Below are 25,321 nucleotides of genomic sequence, written 5' to 3'. Positions count from 1 at the left end.
TTATCACTGCACACATTTTTGACCACATCATTCTTCACTTTATACCTCGTCTTCGGCCTTCATCGGTTTTTTCTTTTTTTTTCCTCCTGTTGCTCAGAAGACACAACCTCTGTTCTCCCAAGGTTAATATTTAGATGCTGTGTGTGTGTGTTCTGATTCATCCTTTACATTTGCTTTTTCTTTGCATTTCTCTCACCAGGGATGTCGTTCTTTCACATATCTGGAGACTTGAATAAAATGTTAGACAGTATCTTGTATGTGTGTGTGTGTGTGCGTGTGTTAAATGGATGGATGGTGTGAGTGATTATATAACAGTGGTGTAAGGAAATGTCGTCCTCCATCAGCTCTGCTGTACATGATGAGGATCTCAGAGTCTCGTTTTCCTCAATCTAAACTAAATCTCACTGTGAAAAATACAAATAAAGATGAACTCTGGCATGTGATTATCAGTGTGGTAGTGCGATGGTGCAGTGGATATCACTGTCGCCTCACTTTTTTTTCTAAGAATTATATGAAATCCTTTACCGTGTCCTTTATTTATTTTATATTTTTTATATTTTAAAATTCCATTAATTTTTTTCATATGTGGCTTTGTTGTTTTGCCATAAAAATAGTTACATTACAGAGAGCGAGAGAGAGACAGAGAGCGAGAGAAGCAGGATGATGACGTGGCAGGAAGAACGTGAACAAGGATGTACATGAACTTTGACCCCTGATTTAGACAGACGTAGTGCTCGAGCTGCTCACAGGAGCCAGAGTTACAACTAAAACCCACATATGGAGAAGTGCTTACAGTGTGTGTGTGTGTGTGTGTGTGTGTGTGGTTTACTCTACCTAAGTGTTACTCCATTCAGGATATGAGTCCAAAATGCACATCCTCTCTCTCTCTCTCTCTCTGTCCCTCTCTCTCTGTCTCTCTCTCTCTCCCTGCCCCTCCTCTCTCTGTCTCTCTCTCTCTGTCTCTCTCTCTCTTTCCCTGCCCCTCTCTCTCTCTCTCTGTGTCTCTCTCTCTGTCTCTCTCCCTCTGTGTCTCTGTCTCTCTCTCCCCCTGACCCCTCTCTCTCTCTCTCTCTGTCTCTGTGTGTGTGTGTCTCTCTCTCTCTCTGTCCCCTATGCAGTATGAATTGTTCCAGTCCCCCACAGTGACCGTGCTGATGATTACTGTACTTCTATAATCATGCTGTAACTGTATCCCACAATGCAATGCTTTTGTTGTTTTCAAAATGGTGAAAACACAGACAGCAGCAGCTGCAGACATAAAGATAGAAACAGATTTTAATGTAAATGTTGCAGAAAATACTCATTGAGCAAACAATTAAATAACTTGTCCATCTGCTAGTTTAAAAAAAAATGAATATATTCAATATGAATAATTTACCTTCAGCCTGATTGTGTATTTATACAGAACAGGAAATTCATATTGTTTATTAAAGTATCAGTCTTGGATTTAACACATTTAACATTTTAAAAAGTGTGTGTTTAACATTCTGAATAAACTCCGTCCACAATTTCATGTAAATGTGATTGACAGGTGGTCACATGACCGTGTGAGGAAAGCAATAAGTCAGACACAGTGAATCCAAGTTCAGTTCAGTTCCCTCCTCGTGGTCTCTTGCACCTCCTGGTGGCAGTTTAAAGATATTTTCTCTCCTTTTCTCCATCTTCTCCTGCAGGAGATTAAAAAGGAGGTGAAGAAGGAGCTCAGCTCGAACTCCCAAGCAGCCAAATCAGATCTGTCCAATGGCAGCGCCAGTCCCAGATCAGAATCCAGCCTCAGACCAGCCAAGAAAGGTACACACACACACACACACACACACACACACACACACACACACACACACACACACAGAGTCCAGACGAACAGAACTACAAATAATTTTCTCCTCCTGATGGGTTACGCATGTGGTTTGATTTGTAATGGACATGAAATATAATTTGACATCACATTAATGTTAAAAATGTTACCAAGCACCTCAGTAGCTCCGCCCACAGTGGATAAGTATTGTTCTCCGCCTCTCTGTTCATGTTACTGTCAGGGTTACAGGGATGCAAACTTTTGCTCGCTGTAACTATTAAATAGAGAGTTTAGCATAAATATGCATTTTATTGATCTGCCTGTTTAACTGTTTTATTTTTAACAACCTTTGTTCTCTTTTTGTGCATTTTAAACATCTGATATGTGCCAAATAAATGCAATCATTTATAGTATTATATTAGTGATTGTAATAGTATTACTACTGCAGTATTATGAGTATTACTAGAGCCTCGGCTACAATTATCAACACCTTAACGATCTTTTGGTCATTGCAAAAGTAGAAAAGACTTTCAATATGTAAATTGTGCATGAATAATTACTCAAACTTCCACTGGAAAAAAAAAATGAGTTGATTCCCAATTACTTAGCATATCAGATCACGTGACACTGTTCCACAATTATTGACACCCATATGATTATTTATATTTAAAAAAAAAATAAAAATGGTATGTGGTATTAAGTTAACAAAACGTAGATTTTATGTAAAATTTGTTTTACATGGAATTATATTTAGTGCAAAATATCTTTTATATAAATATATGGATGTCGGTGTTTACGTAAATGAGGAAGTAATTCTGTTTGTAAACAAATGAAGTGATAATGTTTAACTTGCATCAGAGAATCTTTTTGTTCCACTTTCTACCCACTTCCTAAATCTAGTTCTGCAGATTAAGTCGATATTCCATAAGAATCTTTCACTTGGTGATAAAAGCATCAAAATTGGCACGAATAATGTCCAGGACCTATATTTTCAGAAAAGCTCATTAGCCGCCTGAAAATCCAAGATGACGACCATTTTCCAAGATGGCCACCGCTTCTAATCTCAAAAATATTTTTTCACTATAGAACTTGAATGGCTGGATATATTTTAATTGTCAAAATATCAAGATGTATGTATTTTGATGTGACTAATTCAATGATGTCATTAAAAAAATCAGTAGGGCTGCTAGTTTTCAAGATGGCAGCCATTTTTTGTTTATATTACAAACATACTGGGGCGGCACAGTGGTGTAGTTGTTAGCGCTGTCGCCTCACAGCAAGAAGGTCCGGGTTCGAGCCCCGTGGCCGGCGAGGACCTTTCTGTGCGGAGTTTGCATGTTCTCCCCATGTCCGTGTGGGTTTCCTCCGGGTGCTCCGGTTTCCCCCACAGTCCAAAGACATGCAGGTTAGGTTAACTGGTGACTCTAAATTGACCGTAGGTGTGAATGTGAGTGTGAATGGTTGTCTGTGTCTATGTGTCAGGCCTGTGATGACCTGGCGACTTGTCCAGGGTGTACCCCGCCTTTCGCCCGTAGTCAGCTGGGATAGGCTCCAGCTTGCCTGCGACCCTGTAGAACAGGATAAAGTGGCTAGAGATAATGAGATGAGATGACACACATACTGTTCAGGTCAGTTTGACCCGCCAGTGATAATGAAGGATATAAAGGGTAAAAATGCCAGTGTTAGGCCAAAACTGATGTGCGTTTTACTTGCAGATGAGGGACAAAATATGATTGCCTCATCCTTCTCACTCATTCACGTTCTCTCCCTCTCTCTTTCTGTCTCTCTCTCACACACACACACACACACTCAAACAGACACCACCCCACCACCACAATTAGAACCCAAGAGGCAGACTCAGGTGCAGGCAAATCAAAAGAGCAAGTGCTGAAAGATGACTGTCGCCTTTTCTCACAGCTCTTCATATCCTGTCAATCACGTGAATGTGATCTGTTTGAGTTCTTTAAGCATGAGAACCAGGTTATTCTCTGCAGCACTGAGTGACAATGGAAAACTCCAGAATGGTCAGAAGTCTCAGCTCGTCAACATTCTGGAAACTGTTGTTTCTCCTCCAGACACAGAACCAAAATGTGATGTCATCATTGCAGATGGGTCTTCTCTTGTTTATTCATTGTATCCAAAGGCATCAAGACATTTGAGGAATATGCTGTCCAAGGCTTTGTTCCAAAACTGCATACTTACTCTTCAAAGTATGACAGGACAGACATAGTATTTGACATCTACTGGGATGCCAGTCTGAAGGCTGAAACTCGATCAAAATGGGGCAGAGGAAGTAGAAGGCAGGGTGAGTGACAAAACCAAAGTTCCACCTAATTGGAGAAGCTTCCTCCAAGACAATGACAAGAAGACTGAGCATTTTGGATTTCTTGCTGACAAAATTGTAGCTTTGTGTCAGTACAATGTGGTGATTGTGACCAAAGGAGAACATGTTCTTAGCAATAAATCCAGCGGTCTGGAAGACTTAAGTCCTTGCAACCACGAAGAGGCTGACACCAGAATCTTCCTACATGCACTGCATGCAGCTGAACAGCAGAGCAAATCTGTGTTGGTGAAGGCCTGTGACACAGATATTCTCACCATTGCAGTGTATGCCTTTGGGACTCTCAAGGATGCAGGCCTAGAAGAGCTGTGGATTGAATTTGGTCAAGGTCAGTCCATCAGATGGCGAACATTCTCGGCCCTGAAAAATCCTGTGGCATCCTGTTCTTTCATGCATTCACTGGGTGTGATGTGGTGTCATCCTTCCGTGATAAAGGCAAAAAGACTGCTTGGCAAACATGGGAGGTGTGCCCTGAAGTGTCTGGTCTCTTCCAGAAGCTCAGTCAGTATCCATCAGTAACTGATGATGCAGATCTCAGCATGCTTGAGAAGTTTGTTGTCACAATGTATGACAAGAACAGCACTGCTGATAGGGTTGATGAGGCTAGGCTTGACTTGTTTGCTCAAAAGCAAAGGCCCTATGATGCCATTCCCCCGACAAAGGCATCTCTTGCACAGCACATGAAGCGTGCCACATACCAAGCGGCCTGTGTCTGGGCCCAAGCAACTATATGTCAGATGCATGCTGAGAGCCCTGCAAACTGGGGGTGGCAAAAAGAAGGTGATGTTTGGCAAGTAGTGCGAACAACACTTCCGCCCAGAGTTGTCAGCAATTGACAAAGTGTGGGTGCAAGACAGAATGTCATGAACGATGCAAGTGCTACCATTTTGGCCTCAAATGCAAACAGCTGTGTGCATGCAAATGTGATGATTAAGACAATTAGTTCAGTTGTGCATCCACCCACTTCATAGTCATTTTTCATGTATACATCAATCGTAACACAAAGCATGGACTGAGCCAAGTCCCCTTCTGCTCAATTTGTGAAAAATTTTGTGTAATGCTGATGTCAGTTCTTTCATATGTATTCCATTTCAAGAATACAAGAATAGGTATCAATCAACATACTCTTCAGTCAAGAGTTGTGAAAGTTTATAGTGTTTAAGCATAGAATTTCAAAAATTTATATTGCTTGAGTATACAATTCTATTATAATATTACCTAGCTAGATACTGTGTCAAATTCAGAGCCATACTATTTTTGCAATTTCATTGCTTCTGGCTTCACAATTTATCACAATTTTGACTTTTTAAATACAGAATTAACTTATTCATATTCAAAAACCTACATTTTGCTGTCAAGCTCATCAGAAATTTATTAACCAGTTGGATTCCAGGTCAAAAACTGCATAAAATGGCTTTCATGAGCAGCCATCTTGAAAAAATGGCCGCCATCTTGGATTTTCAGGTGGCTAATGGACTTTTTGTAAAAAGTAAGCCCCAAAGATAATTTGTGCAAAATTTGATGCTTTTATCACAAAGTGAAAGATTGATGAAACAATCTGCAGCACTAGTATTTTCGTAGATCACATTTTGTTAATCATTCGTTGTTATTTGTATTAATTTCTAGTTTTGTAGTTTACCAATAAATGTCTACAGTCTCAATTGCTTGTTACCACATGAAAATCCAGGTCAAAGGTCGCATGTCATTCCTCGAACCAAAATATAAAATGTCTCCTGATATTGTAGTATGTGGTAGATATTTACAACAAACTGCAAAAAATGTATATTTTCTGAATGGAATAGAAAAATCTGAATATTTCAAGCATGCAATTTTTTTATATGCTCGGAATTTAATTCTGGTCTAATTCTATTTATTGCAATCGGATTCCAAATATTCTGTTATGAATCAGAAAAAAAAATTATTATAAATCACAGCACTTTTATTTTTTTAAAGTACTTCATCTACTTCAACAATGTTACACAAAGATCGATCCATAACAGTTGTAAATGTCACTTAATTCCACAGGGTGTCGATAATGGTGGACACCGGTGAAAGTGATCACTATTATCGACACTTCACGTGACTTCTCAAACGCACATTTAAATACAAAATGGCGATTGTCAAATGAAAGAGCAAGAAACAAAGTAGGTTTCAACAAGGAGATCATGAAATATCAGTGAATTTAATCAGTAAAAACATGTCCATGATCTTTCCACCACGCTTACCTGCGATAATAATGTCCGGGTTTTCCTCAAATTGCTGATCATGCTAAAAAAAATTCTATCTCAGGTAACAAGCTGTGTCATCAGACGACAAGATTGGAGGGAGTGTCTTCCGGTGGATTAATTAACCAATAATAACTGTTGGAACTGAAACTCACCTTTGTAAAATTTGTTTTTTATTGGTAAATCTGAAGAGGTGTCGATAATTATGGACAGTTGATAATTGTAGCCACCGGACTAGTAGTATTATAGTAGTTAGTGTTTGTATTTGTTTCATTAGTAGTAGTAGTACTAGTAGTAGTGTTATTATTATTATTATTATTATTATTATTATTACCACAAAAACAATCTTAAAAATTGATAAGTCTTAATGAGTATTCTTCTACAACGTATTCTGTATATTCTCTGCTCTACATATACAAATAGATTGTGTTTTTCATTTTTATTTTAACTGATTAATTACTCGATGGTGTTAAACAGTGCAGGTGCACATTAAACTCTTTCACTTTTTCCATTGCACTTTTTTGAGAGAAGTGAAACTATAGTGACGTTAAATGGAGCGTTAAGTTCAGCGCTGTGAGGAAAGTGAAAGTTCGGATCCCTGAAACAGAGAGCTGATTACAGACTCAATCACACAGAACAAATGGACATCTTGAGAAATCAAGTCAGGCTGGTTTATCTTCTTTTATTACACAGATAGATAGATAGATAGATAGATAGATAGATAGATAGATAGATAGATAGATAGATAGATAGATAGATAGATAATGTTTACAAACAGTATATAAATTCTGTCCCTCATCACATCAGCTGTTATAATTGTGTGTGTGTGAGTTTAACTATTCAGAGATTCAGCCACTGAAGAAATTGACTCTGTGTGTCTTTGTACAATTTTATAAATTTACACTTTCTTGATTTTTAGCTTATCTTAAAATATTGGCACCCTTGGCGTCATTTGTTCTGCTCCCCCCCCAAAAAAAAAATCAGTATTCACACAGGTTCAGCATTTCACCATGTGAAGTACACAAACACACACACACATTAACTGTTATTACGCTATACATCTATTTTAACATTTTATCACCAGTCTTCACCTCCTCACCCTCCTGACAAGCTCCTCCTACATTCACAGGCACCAATCAGAGTTGTAAAGAGTACCATATATGGTCATTTGGGGGGGTGTTTTGATGTGAATGAGCCTGGCAAAGCAAGAACATAGTGAAATATTGAGAATGTGTAAGATGTTTTTGGGGATACTTGGTAGGTGAAACCTGTCAAAATGATGGTGTGTGTGTGTGTGTGTGTGTGTGTGGTAACAGGAGAGGCCATACGGAAGAGACGCTGCAAAGCAGCCTTTAGCTACATCCCTCAGAATGAAGACGAGCTGGAGCTCAAGATCGGTGACATCATTGAGATCTTGGGAGAGGTGAAGAATATTTTTATTATTTCATCATCTTTTTAAATGTGTGTTTATTATCCTGTGTGTGTGTGTGTGTGTGTGTGTTAATTAATTGGAGCTTGAATTCCTGAGTGGTGTGTTGATGTGCTGCAGGTGGAGGAGGGCTGGTGGGAAGGATGTCTCAACGGCAGGACCGGGATGTTCCCCTCCAACTTCACTAAAGAGCTGCCGGCCAACGCAGAGGATCTGGCAACCCCATCTGAGGATACACGCAGCACACGGACCAGTCAGTACTTCTGTAAAATTAAATAGATAAAAAAATATGATGTGTTTAATAATTAAAATGTTGCATTCAATGTGTTTGTGTAAGAGGAACAAAAGGAGGGACTTGGGGACGTGCTTCAGTGGGTAACAGTAGCCCCACTTCATCACAGCACTCTTTTGATTATTTTAACCTAACAGCATCACACACTAGGGATGTCCCGATCCGATCACGTGATCGGAAATCGGGCCCGATCACATGGTTTCAGACTCGATCGGAATCGGGCATTGCCTCCCGATCAGAGATCGGATATATATCTATGTAATATATTCTCATTTTTAACACATCAATAGCTATGCGTTGGCACAGAGTGAGACCAGACCTCTTGTCTCAACACAGCAACATCAACGCGTGCGGCATGACATCACTTTGTAGCGGAGACGCTATTGGTTATTGGCTGCCTGTTGCCGGCAAAGTTGAACATGGAAGCAGTTCGAAGCGGAAAGCAAAGAATGAGATTTTTTTTTTTTTTCGTTGGATGACAAAAGAAACGGGCTCAAACCTGAAAGGGTAGAAATGCTTGTTTTCATCAAGAAAAACGTTCATTTCCTTAATTGAAATTACTGTACACTACTGTGAGATGCGTTCTTAAAAGCAAATTACTGGCACTGTGGCACTTTATTTTTTTTTATTTGTTTACATTCCTGCCAGGTATTTTAAGGTTATGTTTTTAATTTGTTATTTATTGTTCAAACTGCCTCACGTAAGTGCTCTGTTTGCTAACGGAGTTGTTGGATGTTAAAATAAGGTGTTAAATAAAAAATGAGGAACATCCTGGATCCGTTTCTTTCCTCGTCTTTATTTTTTATGGATTATAAGAAGTATCGGATCGGGACTCGGTATCGGCAGATACTCAAAATCAAATGATCGGTATCGGATCGGAGGGCAAAAAAACCTGATCGGGACATCCCTATCACACACTGTGTTTATTAACTTATTTAAAACTCCTGAAGCTAGTAGATAGTGAACGAGGGGCTCAGTGAAGTGGGTCTCAGCCACGCCCCTCTCAGCCACGCCTCTCTCAACAAGCCAATCAGAGAGTCACATTTTAGTCCTGACCTATCAATTCTCACAAAAATGTACAAAGACACTGCAGAGGCCTGGAAATATATTACACACGTGCACACACACTCAGCCCTTTATTTTTAGAGTACAGCCTAAATCCCATTTCCTATCTGATGTCACTCTGTGTGTGTGTGTAGGTGTGAAGGACAGTACAGGCTCGGAGAGTGACGGAGGAGACAGTGTGCGTTCAGACGCAGGTAGCGCTGCTTCCAGCAGTGAGATTCAGCCCAAGAAGGTGCGTGGCTTTGGATTCGGTGACATCTTCAAAGATCAGCCCATTAAGCTCCGCCCACGATCAATGGACCTGGAAAATGAACTGGAGAAGGTCAGAGATTTTTGTGTGTGTGTGTGTGTGTGTGTTGTGTGTCAGTTCAGCACCCAGCCCCAAAAATGATCCAATCAGCATCAGACACTTCATTTAAATGTGCCTTTAAGGTACATGCCCATATATGGGATTGTGGGTATGTCTTTGATTCCGTATAGAAAAAGCACAGCTCTAAAGTGGCTGTTTATGAGCCCAGAGATGGGAATATGGCGGTTTCTTTGAGTTTTTATATATATATGTGTGTGTATAGATAGATAGATAGATAGATAGATAGATAGATAGATAGATAGATAGATAGATAGATAGATGAGAGCAGGTCTGATTGGGTGTGCCTTGAAGACCACATATGAAATGTAGGTGTGTCTTTGGGATCTTGTATGAAAATGAGAACACCTTTGAATGGGTGTGTCTGTAAGGCCAAACATGGGGATGTGGGCATGTCTTTAAGTGCACACAGGGAAATGAGAATATCTCAGAGTGGGCGTGTCCACTGGTCTGTATATTGCTGGGTTTCACATGACGTCACATCCGTCCCATTAGTTATTCAAAACTTTAGCTGGTGGTCTACCAAAACTCAGTTGACAAAGCGTTTGTACAGAGAAGGTGCATTGCTCGCATGAAAAATGCCTTACGCTTGCATTGTTTTATGTTGTTCGAATCAGTCAAACTGTGAAACTGATAAAAGTTTCTTCAGGGTTCCCCATGAACTAATAAAAAGGGTGAACAAACACAGGATTTCACAAAAAGACGTGGAGAAAGGTGGCTTTTGAACCTCTCAGTGAAATTGAAGGGAGCCAAGTCGAAGCGTGCTCGAGTTTGCAGTAATCACTTGGTGAAAGGTTTGTATCTCCCTCTCAGCTATGGCCTTAGTGTTTTCCAAGAACTTTTCTTGCTATGTGTCCTTATTTTACGGGACTTTTTTTTAGTCGCGAAGCATTAAAGACCCCAGGTGTTTCTTTGTTTACTCCTCAGTCCTCACAAAGTCCATATGCATGAAGGTCGCGACAAAATTCTTCCCCAGCCTCATAGCTACAATGCGCCGTGATCACTTCTCCGTCTTGTTTAACTAAGATCCAGGTCTTTAAAGGGGTTTCTGATGATCTTTGTGAATGATTTATCTGAGAGATAAGAGCCAACACAAGTGAGAATCAAGCCAACTGTTGTTTGTTTACACTTCAACTTGCAGCGCTTCGTTGTAAAGACACGAACGAAAAGCTTAAAAAAAACTTACTTACACAGGCAAAAACAATACAGGATTCATTCGGCAGCGACTTGATCCCGAGGTCCTTTACCCAGCCACGTACAAAAAAGTTGTAAGCCTCCATACTCTTCCACGCTTTCATCTGCTTTGCGGTGTAGAAGGACGTCTGCAACACCAGATAGTCCGAGATGTCGGGGAACTCGACTGAAGGGTAGTTTTTGAGATCGTATGACAAATCCTTCTTTCCCAGACTGTAGGGGTCGATTCCACTGCACAGAGCAATCTTCTGAATATATCTAAAGCTAGCAGCAGCTTCTAGATTACGAGCGTACTCTGATAAGTTTTCACTAGTTGTTTGCACTACGTCAGCCATTTAGACCACCAGCTATTTCACTTCTGATAAAACCACTAAGAAAATTCACGTGACTGAAACCCAGCAATAGAAATGAGACTAGTTCAGAGTGGGTGTGTCTTTAAGACCATAGATGGGAATATGGGTGTGTCTTTATATCTATAAGCATGAGTGGGCTCCTTATATGACCTGTATGACCATGTATGGAAGATCACGTTTTACAGTAAATTGGTAATATGCATAAATATTATATTATTACATCCTTTCTTCTCTATAGACATAAAAAATCAAATGCTTGTTTAAATCTAAAATGTTGTAATAAACATAGAAATTAATTAAAACAGTAAGTAAGCTTATATATGCAGCTTTGATTGATTGATTGATTGATTGATTGATTGATTGATTGATTGATTGATTGATTGATTGATTGACTGAATGGAATTGCACGTTACCTGATAGTGAAATGAATCCAGTGAGGTTTGCATGAGCTCCAGCACTAACCACACTGAAGCGTGTTTCAATCTCAGTGGGATGATGTCATCAGTCTGAGTCAGTTCTTCTATTTCCTGTGCGTCCGCTCGGATTTGCAAGTGAAATCTTTCAAAGGATCAAACACATGAAACATCTGAGAGCTGCAGCTCGCCATGACAATAAAAGTCCTGCATGTGGACGTGTTTATGCTCTTTAACTGTGGGTTACTTTTATGGCTGAAAATAAGCAATATAATGAGCTCTTTTTTAATGGAATTTTGCTTTGAAGTCTCAACAGCTTGGATTTTTAAAAAAAAGATTTTTTTTTAATGGTGGCCACCATAAAAATTTCACGACACCCTGCAGATTTGTTTCACATCACACTATGAAAAGATTCAACTAGTTTAATAAATAATAAACAATTGTGACCGTTGTGTTGTTTATCCATCTACATGATTATGACATTAAAACTAAATAATAGCAGTGAGAAAAGTCGTTATACCTTTTATTAAAAAGGCTAAATCTTGCGTTAAAGCGGGTTTAGTAATTTTTGTATTTGACGTGAGAATGTGAGGCTCGGCTGATGGACTCGGAGTAAAGCATGAGGTCTCAGGAAGGACGTTTGAAACCGTTCTCCATCTCTAACTGACCTTCCCGTCTCTGTCACTCCTCATCCTTTACATTGTTCCAGGTTTAGGAAATAGGAAGTGTTTGGGTTTTTTTTTCCTTTCTGCTTTGTGAGCTGAGACATCTGAGACATTTATTTATTTAGACATTTATTTGAACCAAGAAAATATGGAAATGTATTTTCTGAGAGCATCAACCTGAACAAACCACATCCAGATTCAGCCACATGTTTATCATGACCTGCTTTTCATAAGCATAGACACACCCTTATAATTCTGTCTCTCTCTTTATCTACAGTTCTGCGCATATGTTTTTGCCACCCGAGAGCTTTTCCACATTTAGTCGTGTTACAGCCTGGAACTGAGATGGACTTCATTGGGATTGTATTCATTTAATTTGTAGAACAGATCCAGCGTTTAAAGTGCAAACGATGTATATGAGTCTGATTGTACAGAGAGCGTTATTGTTGGTGAAAACAGTTTTCACGTCTGGGCTGGGCTTCGACTCGGCTGTTCTAACATCTTCACCTTCTTGGTTTTTGAACCGTTCCTGTGTAGCTTGTGCACTTAAGGTCATTGACCTGTTGGAAGGTGAAGCTCTGCCCCCAGTCTCAAGTCTCACGCGGACTAGAACAGGTTTTCATCCAGGATGGTCCTGGATCTGTCTGTCTTCATCCATCTCACCATCAACCCTGACCAGCTTCCCCTTCTGAAGGAAAGCATCCTCAGAGCAAAGTATAATGCTCCCGCCACCGTGCTTCACAGTGGGGATGGTGCTCTCCGAGTGAAGAGTGAAACGGAGAGTTTCTGCCAAACATAGCACTTTGTTCCGAAGCCAAAAAGTTCTATTTTGTTCGAATCAGATTTATCAGAGATTCCATCACGCCTTTGTTGGAAATCCAAATATGATTTTGTGCAGCCATTTTTATTTTTCCAAAAATGAGTTTCTTGTCATTGCTGGTCCATAAAGCCCTTCTCTGTGGAGTGTCCAGGACGCAGTCGTCCTGTCAACAGATTCAGATTCATTTATATTGACATTGAGACACGTGACACTTTAATCAGATGGAAACTGGAACAGAACTAGTTCTGGGAGTGAATACTTACGCAGTCACAGCTTTTTTATGATTTTATTTGTTAATAAGTATTAGGATGGCGGCACGGTGGTGTAGTGGTTAGCGCTGTCGCCTCACAGCAAGAAGGTCCTGGGTTCGAGCCCCGGGGCCGGCGAGGGCCTTTCTGTGTGGAGTTTGCATGTTCTCCCCGTGTCCGCGTGGGTTTCCTCCGGGTGCTCCGGTTTCCCCCACAGTCCAAAGACATGCAGGTTAGGTTAACTGGTGACTCTAAATTGACCGTAGGTGTGAATGTGAGTGTGAATGGTTGTCTGTGTCTATGTGTCAGCCCTGTGATGACCTGGCGACTTGTCCAGGGTGTACCCCGCCTTTCGCCCGTAGTCAGCTGGGATGGGCTCCAGCTTGCCTGCGACCCTGTAGAACAGGATAAAGCGGCTAGAGATAATGAGATGAGAAGTATTAGGATCTACACACAACACACACACCTCAATATCATGGGTTACTTTGTGTCAATGGAAAATCCCATTTCAGTTTCAGACTGTAACACTACACAAGCTCAAGGGGGTGTATACTTATGCACAGCTCTCTCTCTCTCTCTCTCTCTCTCTCTCTCTCTCTCTCTCTCTCGCTGTCTGTGCTAAAGCAGAAGTAATACTGAGTGTTTCGTATCACTGGGGGGTGTGAACTCGAGCAACACTGAAACGTCACACTCCTTCATATGCAAAACCACATACACACTTGCGTATACACACACACACACAGAAACACAGTTGTACCCGGAGCTTTTGCCTCGTGAGGATTTTAGTGAGCAGAGGAGGACAGTGAGGTAAAAACATGCTGCTTTTTATTGCTCTCTTTTCTTCTCTCTCTCTGTTTCCTGTTCCCTCTTTCTCTCTTGTTTTTGTTTGTGACAGAACTGAGAAGGAGTTTGTGAGGTGTGTGTGTGTGTGAGCTTTATACAATTAGAGAATGTTTGGTGTGTTTAGCGGTGATCATGACGAGGACGAAGCCGAGATGTCTCAGGGATGTATTTCGCCTTCACAGGAAGTGATGTGGTCACAGCAGGGGTACGGAGACTCTACTGCGTGTTCCCTCGGGGCTCCACAGGATCCAGATGTTGGCCTGATGTTCCTGAAATGTAGTGTTAGTTTTCAGAGATCACATGACTCTTGTTAGTGCGTCTCCAGCACGGCTACGTCCTAAACGAGAGAGGAAGAGGGTGGAGGAGAGGAGGGGGGTGAGACTCCGGAGGGAGGGGCGCTTTCCTAATGGAACAGAGATGTGTGCATGTGTGTGTACGTGCATGCGAGTGTGTGTGTGTGTGTGTGTGTGTGTGTGTGTGTGTGTGTTAAGAGAAGGGTTGGAACAGTTCCCCATCCATGTTTGTGGAACCAGTGTGACTCCTCTACACTGCTATATTTATTTACGGTGGTTAAAAAAAAGAACAGAAAATGAAGCGTGTGTGTGTGTGTGTGTGCGTGTGTGTGTCAGAGAGAGAGAGGGAGTTGTGACAGAATCATAATGTGGAAGTGAAGTGTTAAAGCTGTATTCGAGTAAAATATCAAAGTTCATTTGATAAAAGATAAAAAAAAATAAAAATATATTAAAATAACAGCAGTGAAGGGCGGCACGGTGGTGTAGTGGTTAGTGCTGTCACCTCACAGCAGGAAGGTCTGGGTTCGAGCCCCGTGGCCGGCGAGGGCATTTCTGTGCGGAGTTTGCATGTTCTCCCCGTGTCCGCGTGGGTTTCCTCCGGGTGCTCCGGTTTCCCCCACAGTCCAAAGACATGCAGGTTAGGTTAACTGGTGGCTCTAAATTGAGCGTAGGTGTGAATGTGAGTGTGAATGGTTGTCTGTGTCTATGTGTCAGCCCTGTGATGACCTGGCGACTTGTCCAGGGTGTACCCCGCCTTTCGCCCGTAGTCAGCTGGGATAGGCTCCAGCTTGCCTGCGACCCTGTAGAACAGGATAAAGCGGCTAGAGATAATGAGATGAGACAGCAGTGAAAATAAATGGTAAATGATGTTAATAATTTTAAATGTATTTAAAATTAAAAAAATAATTAATTTAATAATAATAATAATAATAATAATAATAATAAGTTATGCAGGTTATGGGTGGGGCAGGGGCGGGGTTTGCATGTGTACCTTTTTTTTTCTACGACTTCATTCATTGAAAGCAAAAAAAAATCCAGCTTCATCTCATTTGTTTCTTTTATTTGCAACTGTTTTTTCTGCTTAATGTTCTCCTGAGCTTAAAACCGTTAAAAAAACTGTTAAATAATTATAATTGACTAAAAGCATCCACGAACATCTCTACTCCTTTAACCTCATTTGAGTTGCATGGAGCAAGGAATATGCAAAAATATGCAAATTAAAACCACTCCAGTGCTCTTACATCTCTGATACTGTGATGGTGATGTTTGAGATGATTAACAAAACCCACTGAATAAAAAAAAAACAGAATTAAAATGTAAGGCATGAAAGAGATGTGATGTGAGAAAACAGCTGAGCGCGAATGCTGGAGGAATTTTTATCAGCTATTACCGGTGGCAGGGACACGGAGGTGTTTCCTTATTTGCATTTGAAAATTTGCATATTCATGATTTTGTATTTTTAATGAGTGTAAATCTGTCGAGACACATCAGAAATTTTCTCTCAAAAAAAAAAGAGTGATGAATAATTGCCCTTGTGCTCTCTTTCCGTGTCTGCGCCCCTCTGCAGCCGCCAGTGAAGAAACCAGCGCCGTCTGTTCCTCAGGAAAACATGAAGACAGAACCTGAAAACAAGCCAAAAGGTAACTCGAAGGACACACACCTGATTAAAGTTGAGCAAAATGTTTTATAAAAAGCTTTTTTTTATTATCTCATCTCATCTCATTATCTCTAGCCGCTTTATCCTTCTACAGGGTCGCAGGCAAGCTGGAGCCTATCCCAGCTGACTATGGGCGAAAGGCGGGGTACACCCTGGACAAGTCGCCAGGTCATCACAGGGCTGACACATAGACACAGACAACCATTCACACTCACACCTACGGTCAATTTAGAGTCACCAGTTAACCTAACCTGCATGTCTTTGGACTGTGGGGGAAACCGGAGCACCCGGAGGAAACCCACGGGGAGAACATGCAAACTCCACACAGAAAGGCCCTCGCCGGCCCCGGGGCTCGAACCCAGGACCTTCTTGCTGTGAGGCGACAGCGCTAACCACTACACCACCGTGCCGCCCTTTTTTTATTATTATTATTATTTTATAGACAGCATTTCATTCCGATTGAATCTCTCCAGGATGGAAACAGTGTGTGTTCGTAGATGGACAAAGTGTTAAAGCAGTTTTGTTTTGGCCACGCCCTTTTAAGAAAGTCTGGAAATCTTGGAAATTCTGAACAAACCGATGTAGTTTTTATATCACAAAACCTAAAAGCCAATCAGATTTCAGCATTATGCAAGCGAAGGTTACTACTGGGCGTGGTATGTGGACTTGAGGTTCATTCAGAAATCCATGGCAAGCTCTGCTGAGTTCTGGATTGTGATTGGTCCGAAGGTGTTGATTAATTTTCCAGAGCAGCAGCTCAGACAGTAATGCAGTCTGCAGGTTTATATTAATGAATTTGTTTCTATAGCAACGGCTTGTTTGTTTTCGGTGTGTTCGCAGTGAAGGAGTTCTGTAAAGTGCTATTCCCGTACGACGCCCAGAACGAAGATGAGCTGTCAGTCAAGGAAGGAGACATCGTTACCATCATCAGTAAGGTGAGTGAGGATGAAAGTGTTTGTGTCGGAACCCTAACGTCAGTATGATGGAGCCCATGCAGTGAGCGTGTACGGCGAATAGGAAGGTGTTTATTTGTTCTGCTTCACTTTTAGCTTTTAGAATTTTTATTCCTGACAGTTTTATCTCCATTATCACTTGCACTTTATTCTCAGATTTCACCGGAGTTTATTTAGCACTTATGTTTATATTTTATTCTTATTTAATGTTTCTGTTGGTTATCGTTCACATATAATTACACTACCGTTCAAAAGTTTGGGGTCACTTTGAAATTTCCTTATTTTTGAAAGAAAAGCACTGTTCTTTTCAATGAAGATCACTGTAGGTATCATGCCGCCATCTTGTGTCAGAACTACAATTCCCAGTCCACTTCCGTGTGACCTACGTCACGCGTGGGCGGGATCATCTACGTCATCATACAAGGAAACATAAAACAATGGGACAACGCTTCCATCTCTGCTCTCTCACGTCTGGCTTCCGATGGATCTGGATGTATAAAGAGGCGCGCTCTCCACCCCAAAAAGACGTCTTCTTTCTTGCAAGATCCATCACTCAGCGCGATTTTCCTTCTTACCCTTGGCAAAGGTAAACTCTAGAGTCACGCGATCTTTAAACTCAACCTGAGTTACAACCGGTTTACTTGCATTAGAAGTGACGTCACGACTGCAGCCCAGGCAGTTAAAAGTTAAGAAGCGATTGAATCCTTTTTAACTCAAAGCGCTGTGCATCTTATTCTGATCAGAGACTTTTCCTCACGAACGCTGAGGTTCGGACCAAGAACCCTCTGCTTTCCACGGGAACCACCCAAGTGCTCCGTTCGACCCGAAAGTTTCTCCGCCTCCATCACGAGCGGCTCACGTGCTCCCACGGCGAGGCCCGAGACTACACCGGCGAATAGTTCTTCATATCTTGCTAAAGACAGGATTAAGTAAGATTTTGGCATTTGGGCATAATTAGGATAGTCTTAGGAATTTGCTTTTATTTGAAATAGTGTGAATTTAAACCCAGGTTTATTGTTACACTGTTGAACACGCAGCGTGTTGATTTATTTTGGTTCTATGTTCTCTCAATTGTTTAATAGATAGGCTGCGCATGCTTCTCTCTTTTATTCTTTACTACTAACATATAGTTCTCATTATTATACATCTTGATGTCATTAAGATTTCAGTGGATTCAGTATGGTTATGAGCTAGTGGGTTAGCTACAGCTTCGCTTTTGTCTGCTTAGCAACACAAAGCTAATCAAGGCCTACCATGTGCTCAGCAAGCCATCAGGCCTAACAAACACACTTTAGCTAGGCTATAGGGCCTTTCACAAACACATACTAGCAACACAAGGCTAATCTAGGCCTCCACCACGTGTAGTTAGCTACACGAGGCTAAACACAGAGCTAATCCTTTGTTCTGTTTAGATAACATTCTTTTGTTTAGCTACCAACAAGCTAGGCCTCCACCACGTGTAGTTAGCTACACGAGGCTAAACACATGGTCAAGTCCTTCACACTCCCTCTCTCTCTCTCTCTCACACACACACACACACACACACTTCACTGCTTGTATATATTGATTTATCTTTTTATCTTTGTATAATAAATTCATTTATTAAACAAACTGTGTTTATTTGTGTGAACAACATCTGAAGTCCCCAATTTTCTCAAAGAATTCAAAAAGGGTGCAAATGTTATATAATATGGTAAGTGATCTTAATAATTTGGAAATGTACCATAATTTAGCTGTTTGGTAATTTATTATTAAGCACCAGGATTAATGGTATGATTCACTAAATGATTCCCTAAATGATTCATTGAACGATTCCCTAAATGATTCATTGAACAATTCCCTAAACGATTCACTAAATGATTCATTGAACGATTCACTGAACGATTCACTTCAAATGAGAGTGATTCTATGGTATGATTCAATTCAAACGAGTCAAATTAAATGATTCAATGGGATTGATTCATTTTAATTATTGACCTTCAAAATTTAATGAGACTGATTTAACGAGATTGATCACTTAATATCAATAATTAACTGTTTGCACCCACAGTTAAATTGGTGCCCCGTGTGAGGCGATTGGTTTGTTGACTTCTGGATTATTGTTCAACAACAAATAAACTATCAGTTTAATTCAGCAACTGCTAAGGTATATCCCCAGGTGTGTTAAAACGGATAACAGTAGTGTGATAACCATATCACCAATACTCATAACCTATTCAACTTAGGATAAGAGAGCATTTCCAAATAAACCTTCATAATTAATTACATAGTTAATTAATAATGATTAAATTAATAATTAACTTGATTAATTATCTAACATCCAGCCTAAGTAAAATGGCATCCCCTCATGTCTCAAAAATGGAAGACAACGCTCAAGACGTGTCTCTCCTTGAGGTCATTGCAGACCTCATTCACTGCTCTGCTTCCGAAAAGGCAAACATTAAGTACATGAGTGAGAGTGAATGCCAAAACAACATAGACAATTCAAACAAACATATGAGAGATCCAAAAAGAACAACTATTAGTGTCCATGCGGCACTAGGTAAACTATTCCTATCATACTTCCAAGATGCTGATTCAGAAATCAGATGCCTTCGCGGAGAGGTTGAAAGGCTGACCACCAGCAACGCCAAGCTGACAGCCGATAATAATGATTTACATAGGGAGTGTGAGCTCTTGAAGACCTCCCTTGATGATTGCACCGAACGGCTAGAGAAAGCCGAAATGGTTGCTAAGAGGGCTGCCCAGGAGCAGGCCCCCCAAGAGCAGCGCAAGGGGCGTGAAAGACCCCCAACAATGCGCCAAAGCTCGGAGCGGGAAGAGGCGTCCGAACCGGACACCGTAAATGATCTGGTCGAGAACCAGACATCCCGCCAAACTCCATCAACTCGCTACACGACTCCATCGTCGTCTAGCCAGGATGGAGCCGCCCTGCGCTCATCCCGAGCCCAGGCCCGTAGCACACCTAGGTCAGTGCGCTTCAGTCTCCCTGATCCATCTCCAGACGAATCAGACCACGCATCTCGTGCGAAGCGGGAGCGATTCCAGAGTAGCTCAGACAGTGAGTACTCAGAAGAGCCAAGAAGGTCGCACAAGGACGTGCACCAAACCCTTCGTTTACGGCAAATTGACCTACTTGCCAAAGATGTCGAACAATTCGATCCCGACAATCAAAGAACAAATGTAAATAACTATTTACGAGAAATTGATCGATGCCTGATGGACCTGCCGAACGCCACAACACGTGAAAAACTTAAACTAATCTGGAAGACCTCCAGTAGTAGCGTTCGTGCCTTTTTAGAGACACTACCCCCAAACATTCGCGATAGTTATTCGAAACTTCGCAATTACATGAGGGAAGAATATGCGCCATACACGGACGAAACCTCCGCGATATTGTGTGCATTACAAGTCAAACAAAAACGGTCTGAGGCGCCTCGTGAATATTACAGACGGCTACGTACTGCCTATTTCCAAGGTAGTAGTGCACCAGGGTTGGAAGAAGATAGAGGTTTCATATCTCTCTTCTTGCATAACCTCCACCCAAGCGTGCGGACCCATGTCACACTGACGTGTCGACAAGGTCGCTATTCGATGAGGGAAATTAGGCGACTAGCCCAAATGACCTGGGAGACCATTGTCAAAACCGCAAACGGAAATGATGATGAACCCAGAGTCCTTAGTCTCCAGGGTGAGGACAAGCCCCCGCTAACCTTAGGAGGTGAAGCACCGAAAGGGGGACCCACCTGGAAGAATTCCGGTCCAGCCCGATCCTTGCCGAACCATCACAATGGTGAGTGGAAAAATCGACAAGGTAAGGCCAGGAGGGACCGAGGGCGAGTCCACAGTGACGATGGCAATCGCCCATCAAATGAAAAGGGTCGTAGGGAACAAAACGGTTGGCAGCAAAACCGTCATCCCCGCTCTGACCAGAAACGGCAGAAGCGTTCCGACCGTAGCTCTAAAAGCAAGGGTAGAGACGACCAACACAGTGACTCAGACCAACCTGGTGAGTTCCACTCAGAGCTGGACTCTTTAAAAGCCCAGTTGGCTGAGATTAAAGAACTGTTACAGGAGACGTCAGACCCCTCAACAGATAAAACAAAAGAGCCCAAGAAAAATGGCAAAAGGCCATTCACTGGCATGACTAGGCCAGGAACCACGGGTATATCTCGTGAAAGGGGGAGGAGATCCCTCTGAAACAGCAGGCGAGGGTCAGGATGTAGGGCCCCCCCTGGTGGCGAAGGCAAACACACAAAACGCACTTCATGTGCGCTAAAGTCTTCACCATCATCTCTCAGACACACGGCTCTCACAAGGCGACCCAATCCCAACCAAGCCCTGCGACATAAACTTAGTCAACTTCACACAAAACAAAACCCCACAGTCGTTGAATCCCACAAAATATGCACAAACCCGTTGCGACGAGATCAGTGCGAACACCGATCAACCGAGCGCCACGCGAGATCAAATTTCTGAAGAACTTCAGTTCATGTCTTTGCACACCGAGTCCGGTGTCGAAACACCTGACATCGCGACTCCCCCTAGTGGCAAAAATCTCCCTCTATCCATCGACTCAGACACAGACACCCATTTCACCGCTGGTGTAATGGCTGCGCTGTGGAACATGTTAGGCGTCAAGGCGAAATTCCATATCGCGTACCACCCTCAATTCTCTGGTCAGGCTGAACGAGCCATTCAAACCATTGTGAGCATGCTGCAAAAGTATATCACAAACCATGGTAAAATTTGTGATGTGAAACTTCCCTTGGTGCTAAGGGCCATTCGGTCCACCCCTCATTGCGCCACTGAAGTCACACCCTTTGGGATGATGACTGGGCGAGAGTCGGTTCTTCCCCCGCATCTCCTATACAAACCAGAGGCCATGAGCGTCGCGATTGCATACACTGCACATCAACATGTCGCCGACCTACAACGCCACCTACAGTCAATCTTTACAGGTGCCCAAAAGAATCTCGATTCGAGAGTAGAAGGACACAAAGCCTACTACGCCCGAATCTCAGAGAAGTTCCTACCACCCTGGTCGAGACCTTTCGATCGTGGGAAAACCGTTCCCCGTCGCGTATCACATTAGGATATCTAGGCCTAATCAAATGCTTTCATATCGATTTCCATGATAATCGAATCAAACCTTTTGAACAGTCCTCACTCCAAAAGGGGGTGGACGACAGCTAGGCCCATCCTGTCCACTTAGCTTGTACGCATCACTCAACCATAAGCGTACACTAACATTCCCGGTCAGACTTCACCAACACAAAGAAGTAACCCTTCAGTATAACATGGTAGATAAAATACTAAAATCCGCTATTATTACTAGTGTGTAGTCATCGCAAATACACCTGGCGTATAGTCTTGGCAGTGCTATCCTCACTTTTGTGAATCCACAAAACTTAGAGATGTGCACCTTCACGAAAGACATCCACTGGGTCTGCCCAGGCAACCCATACATAACACTACACACCTAGCTAGATAAAGATGGTCTGTGTCCCCGACAGCTAGCCGCAGTAGCGCACGCTTTCTAGCCAGACCCCCCACTGCTATCACCTTCCCAGAAGATTAGGTTTGCCAACCCAAACACTAATACTTCTTTCCTTCCTTCATTTCTTCTCTTTTCTTGTTTTTTTTTATGCATAAGAAATTGAATACTACATGTTTCATGTTCAATGTTTAATTTTTTTGATGTGGTTTTGATCTAGTTAGTTAGATAATGATTATATGCCCAAAATGCCCATAGTGATTATATTATGCCCAAAATGCCTCTGACTCCAACTGTCTTACTGGAACTCACAAGTTTACACAGTCTCCGCAGGACACCATGGACTGCACAGGACAAGTCTACCTCAAGGACTATGGACACGGCGATGATACGATACGGTGCTCTCAGTGCTACGACTCCGTCATACCCCTGAGACCAAAAGGGGGACTGTAGGTATCATGCCGCCATCTTGTGTCAGAACTACAATTCCCAGTCCACTTCCGTGTGACCTACGTCACGCGTGGGCGGGATCATCTACGTCATCATACAAGGAAACATAAAACAATGGGACAACGCTTCCATCTCTGCTCTCTCACGTCTGGCTTCCGATGGATCTGGATGTATAAAGAGGCGCGCTCTCCACCCCAAAAAGACGTCTTCTTTCTTGCAAGATCCATCACTCAGCGCGATTTTCCTTCTTACCCTTGGCAAAGGTAAACTCTAGAGTCGCGCGATCTTTAAACTCAACCTGAGTTACAACCGGTTTACTTGCATTAGAAGTGACGTCACGACTGCAGCCCAGGCAGTTAAAAGTTAAGAAGCGATTGAATCCTTTTTAACTCAAAGCGCTGTGCATCTTATTCTGATCAGAGACTTTTCCTCACGAACGCTGAGGTTCGGACCAAGAACCCTCTGCTTTCCACGGGAACCACCCAAGTGCTCCGTTCGACCCGAAAGTTTCTCCGCCTCCATCACGAGCGGCTCACGTGCTCCCACGGCGAGGCCCGAGACTACACCGGCGAATAGTTCTTCATATCTTGCTAAAGGCAGGATTAAGTAAGATTTTGGCATTTGGGCATAATTAGGATAGTCTTAGGAATTTGCTTTTATTTGAAATAGTGTGAATTTAAACCCAGGTTTATTGTTACACTGTTGAACACGCAGCGTGTTGATTTATTTTGGTTCTATGTTCTCTCAATTGTTTAATAGATAGGCTGCGCATGCTTCTCTCTTTTATTCTTTACTACTAACATATACAGTGGTGCTTGAAAGTTTGTGAACCCTTTAGAATTTTCTATATTTCTGCATAAATATGACCAAAAACATCATCAGATTTTCACACAAGTCCTAAAGGTAGATAAAGAGAACCCAGTTAAACAAATGAGACAAAAATATTATACTTGGTCATTTATTTATTGATGAAAATGATCCAATATTACATATCTGTGAGTGGCAAAAGTATGTGAACCTCTAAGATGAGCAGTTAATTTGAAGGTGAAATTAGAGTCAGGTGTTTTCAATCAATGGGATGACAATCAGGTGTGAGTGAGCACCCTGTTTTATTTAAAGAACAAGGATCTATCAAAGTCTGATCTTCACAACACATGTTTGTGGAAGTGTATCATGGCATGAACAAAGGAGATTTCTGAGGACCTCAGAAAAAGTGTTACTGATGCTCATCAGGCTGGAAAAGGTTACAAAACCATCTCTAAAGAGTTTGGACTCCACCAATCCACAGACAGACAGACTGTGTACAAATGGAGGAAACTCAAGACCATTGTTACCCTCCCCAGGAGTGGTCGACCAACAAAGATCACTCCAAGAGCAAGGTGTGTAATAGTCGGCGAGGTCACAAAGGACCCCAGGGTAACTTCTAAGCAACTGAAGGCCTCTCTCACATTGGCTAATGTTAATGTTCATGAGTCCACCATCAGGAGAACACTGAACAAAAATGGTGTGCATGGCAGGGCTGCAAGGAGAAAGCCACTGCTCTCCAAAAAGAACATTGCTGCTTGTCTACAGTCTGCTAAAGATCATGTGGACAAGCCAGAAGGCTATTGGACAAATGTTTTGTGGAGGGATGAGACCAAAATCGAACTTTTTGTTTTAAATGAGAAGCGTTATGTTTGGAGAAAGGAAAACACTGCATTCCAGCATAAGAACCTTATCCCATCTGTGAAACATGGTGGTGGTAGTATCATGGTTTGGGCCTGTTTTGCTGCATCTGGGCCAGGATGGCTTGCCATCATTGATGGAACAATGAATTCTGAATTATACCAGCGAATTCTAAAGGAAAATGTCAGGACATCTGTCCATGAACTGAATTTCAAGAGAAGGTGGGTCATGCAGCAAGACAATGGCCCTAAGCACACAAGTCATTCTGCCAAAGAATGGTTAAAGAAGAATAAAGTTAATGTTTTGGAATGGCCAAGTCAAAGTCCTGACCTTAATCCAATGGAAATGTTGTGGAAGGACCTGAAGCGAGCAGTTCATGTGAGGAAACCCACCAACATCCCAGAGTTGAAGCTGTTCTGTATGGAGGAATGGGCTAAAATTCCTCCAAGCCAGTGTACAGGACTGATCAAGAGTTACCGGAAACGTTTAGTTGCAGTTATCGCTGCACAAGGGGGTCACACCAGATACTGAAAGCAAAGGTTCACATACTTTTGCCACTCACAGATATGTAATATTGGATCATTTTCTTCAATAAATAAATGACCAAGTATAATATTTTTGTCTCATTTGTTTAACTGGGTTCTCTTTATCTACTTTTAGGACTTGTGTGAAAATCCGATGATGTTTTAGGTCATATTTATGCAGAAATATAGAAAACTCTAAAGGGTTCACAAACTTTCAAGCACCACTGTAGTT

The 25,321-nt window shown here is 41.9% G+C and overlaps 1 protein-coding gene across 1 annotated transcript in view; it reads left to right on the top strand.

The window, feature by feature from the left end:
* Positions 1 to 25,321, top strand: part of sh3kbp1 (SH3-domain kinase binding protein 1) — a 105,654-nt gene that overhangs the window by 55,842 nt on the left and 24,491 nt on the right. The window contains exons 3-8 of the mRNA XM_060899700.1: positions 1,674 to 1,791; positions 7,678 to 7,784; positions 7,911 to 8,043; positions 9,282 to 9,469; positions 15,911 to 15,983; positions 16,841 to 16,935. Coding sequence (XP_060755683.1) covers positions 1,674 to 1,791; positions 7,678 to 7,784; positions 7,911 to 8,043; positions 9,282 to 9,469; positions 15,911 to 15,983; positions 16,841 to 16,935 — 714 coding nt within the window. The remainder of the gene's footprint in view (positions 1 to 1,673; positions 1,792 to 7,677; positions 7,785 to 7,910; positions 8,044 to 9,281; positions 9,470 to 15,910; positions 15,984 to 16,840; positions 16,936 to 25,321) is intronic.

This window comes from Neoarius graeffei, chromosome 19, assembly GCF_027579695.1.
Source record: "Neoarius graeffei isolate fNeoGra1 chromosome 19, fNeoGra1.pri, whole genome shotgun sequence".
NCBI classification, from domain to species: Eukaryota; Metazoa; Chordata; class Actinopteri; order Siluriformes; family Ariidae; genus Neoarius; species Neoarius graeffei.
The sequence above is the reverse complement of the archived record's forward strand: the minus strand, read 5'-3'. Positions and strand labels throughout refer to the sequence as shown.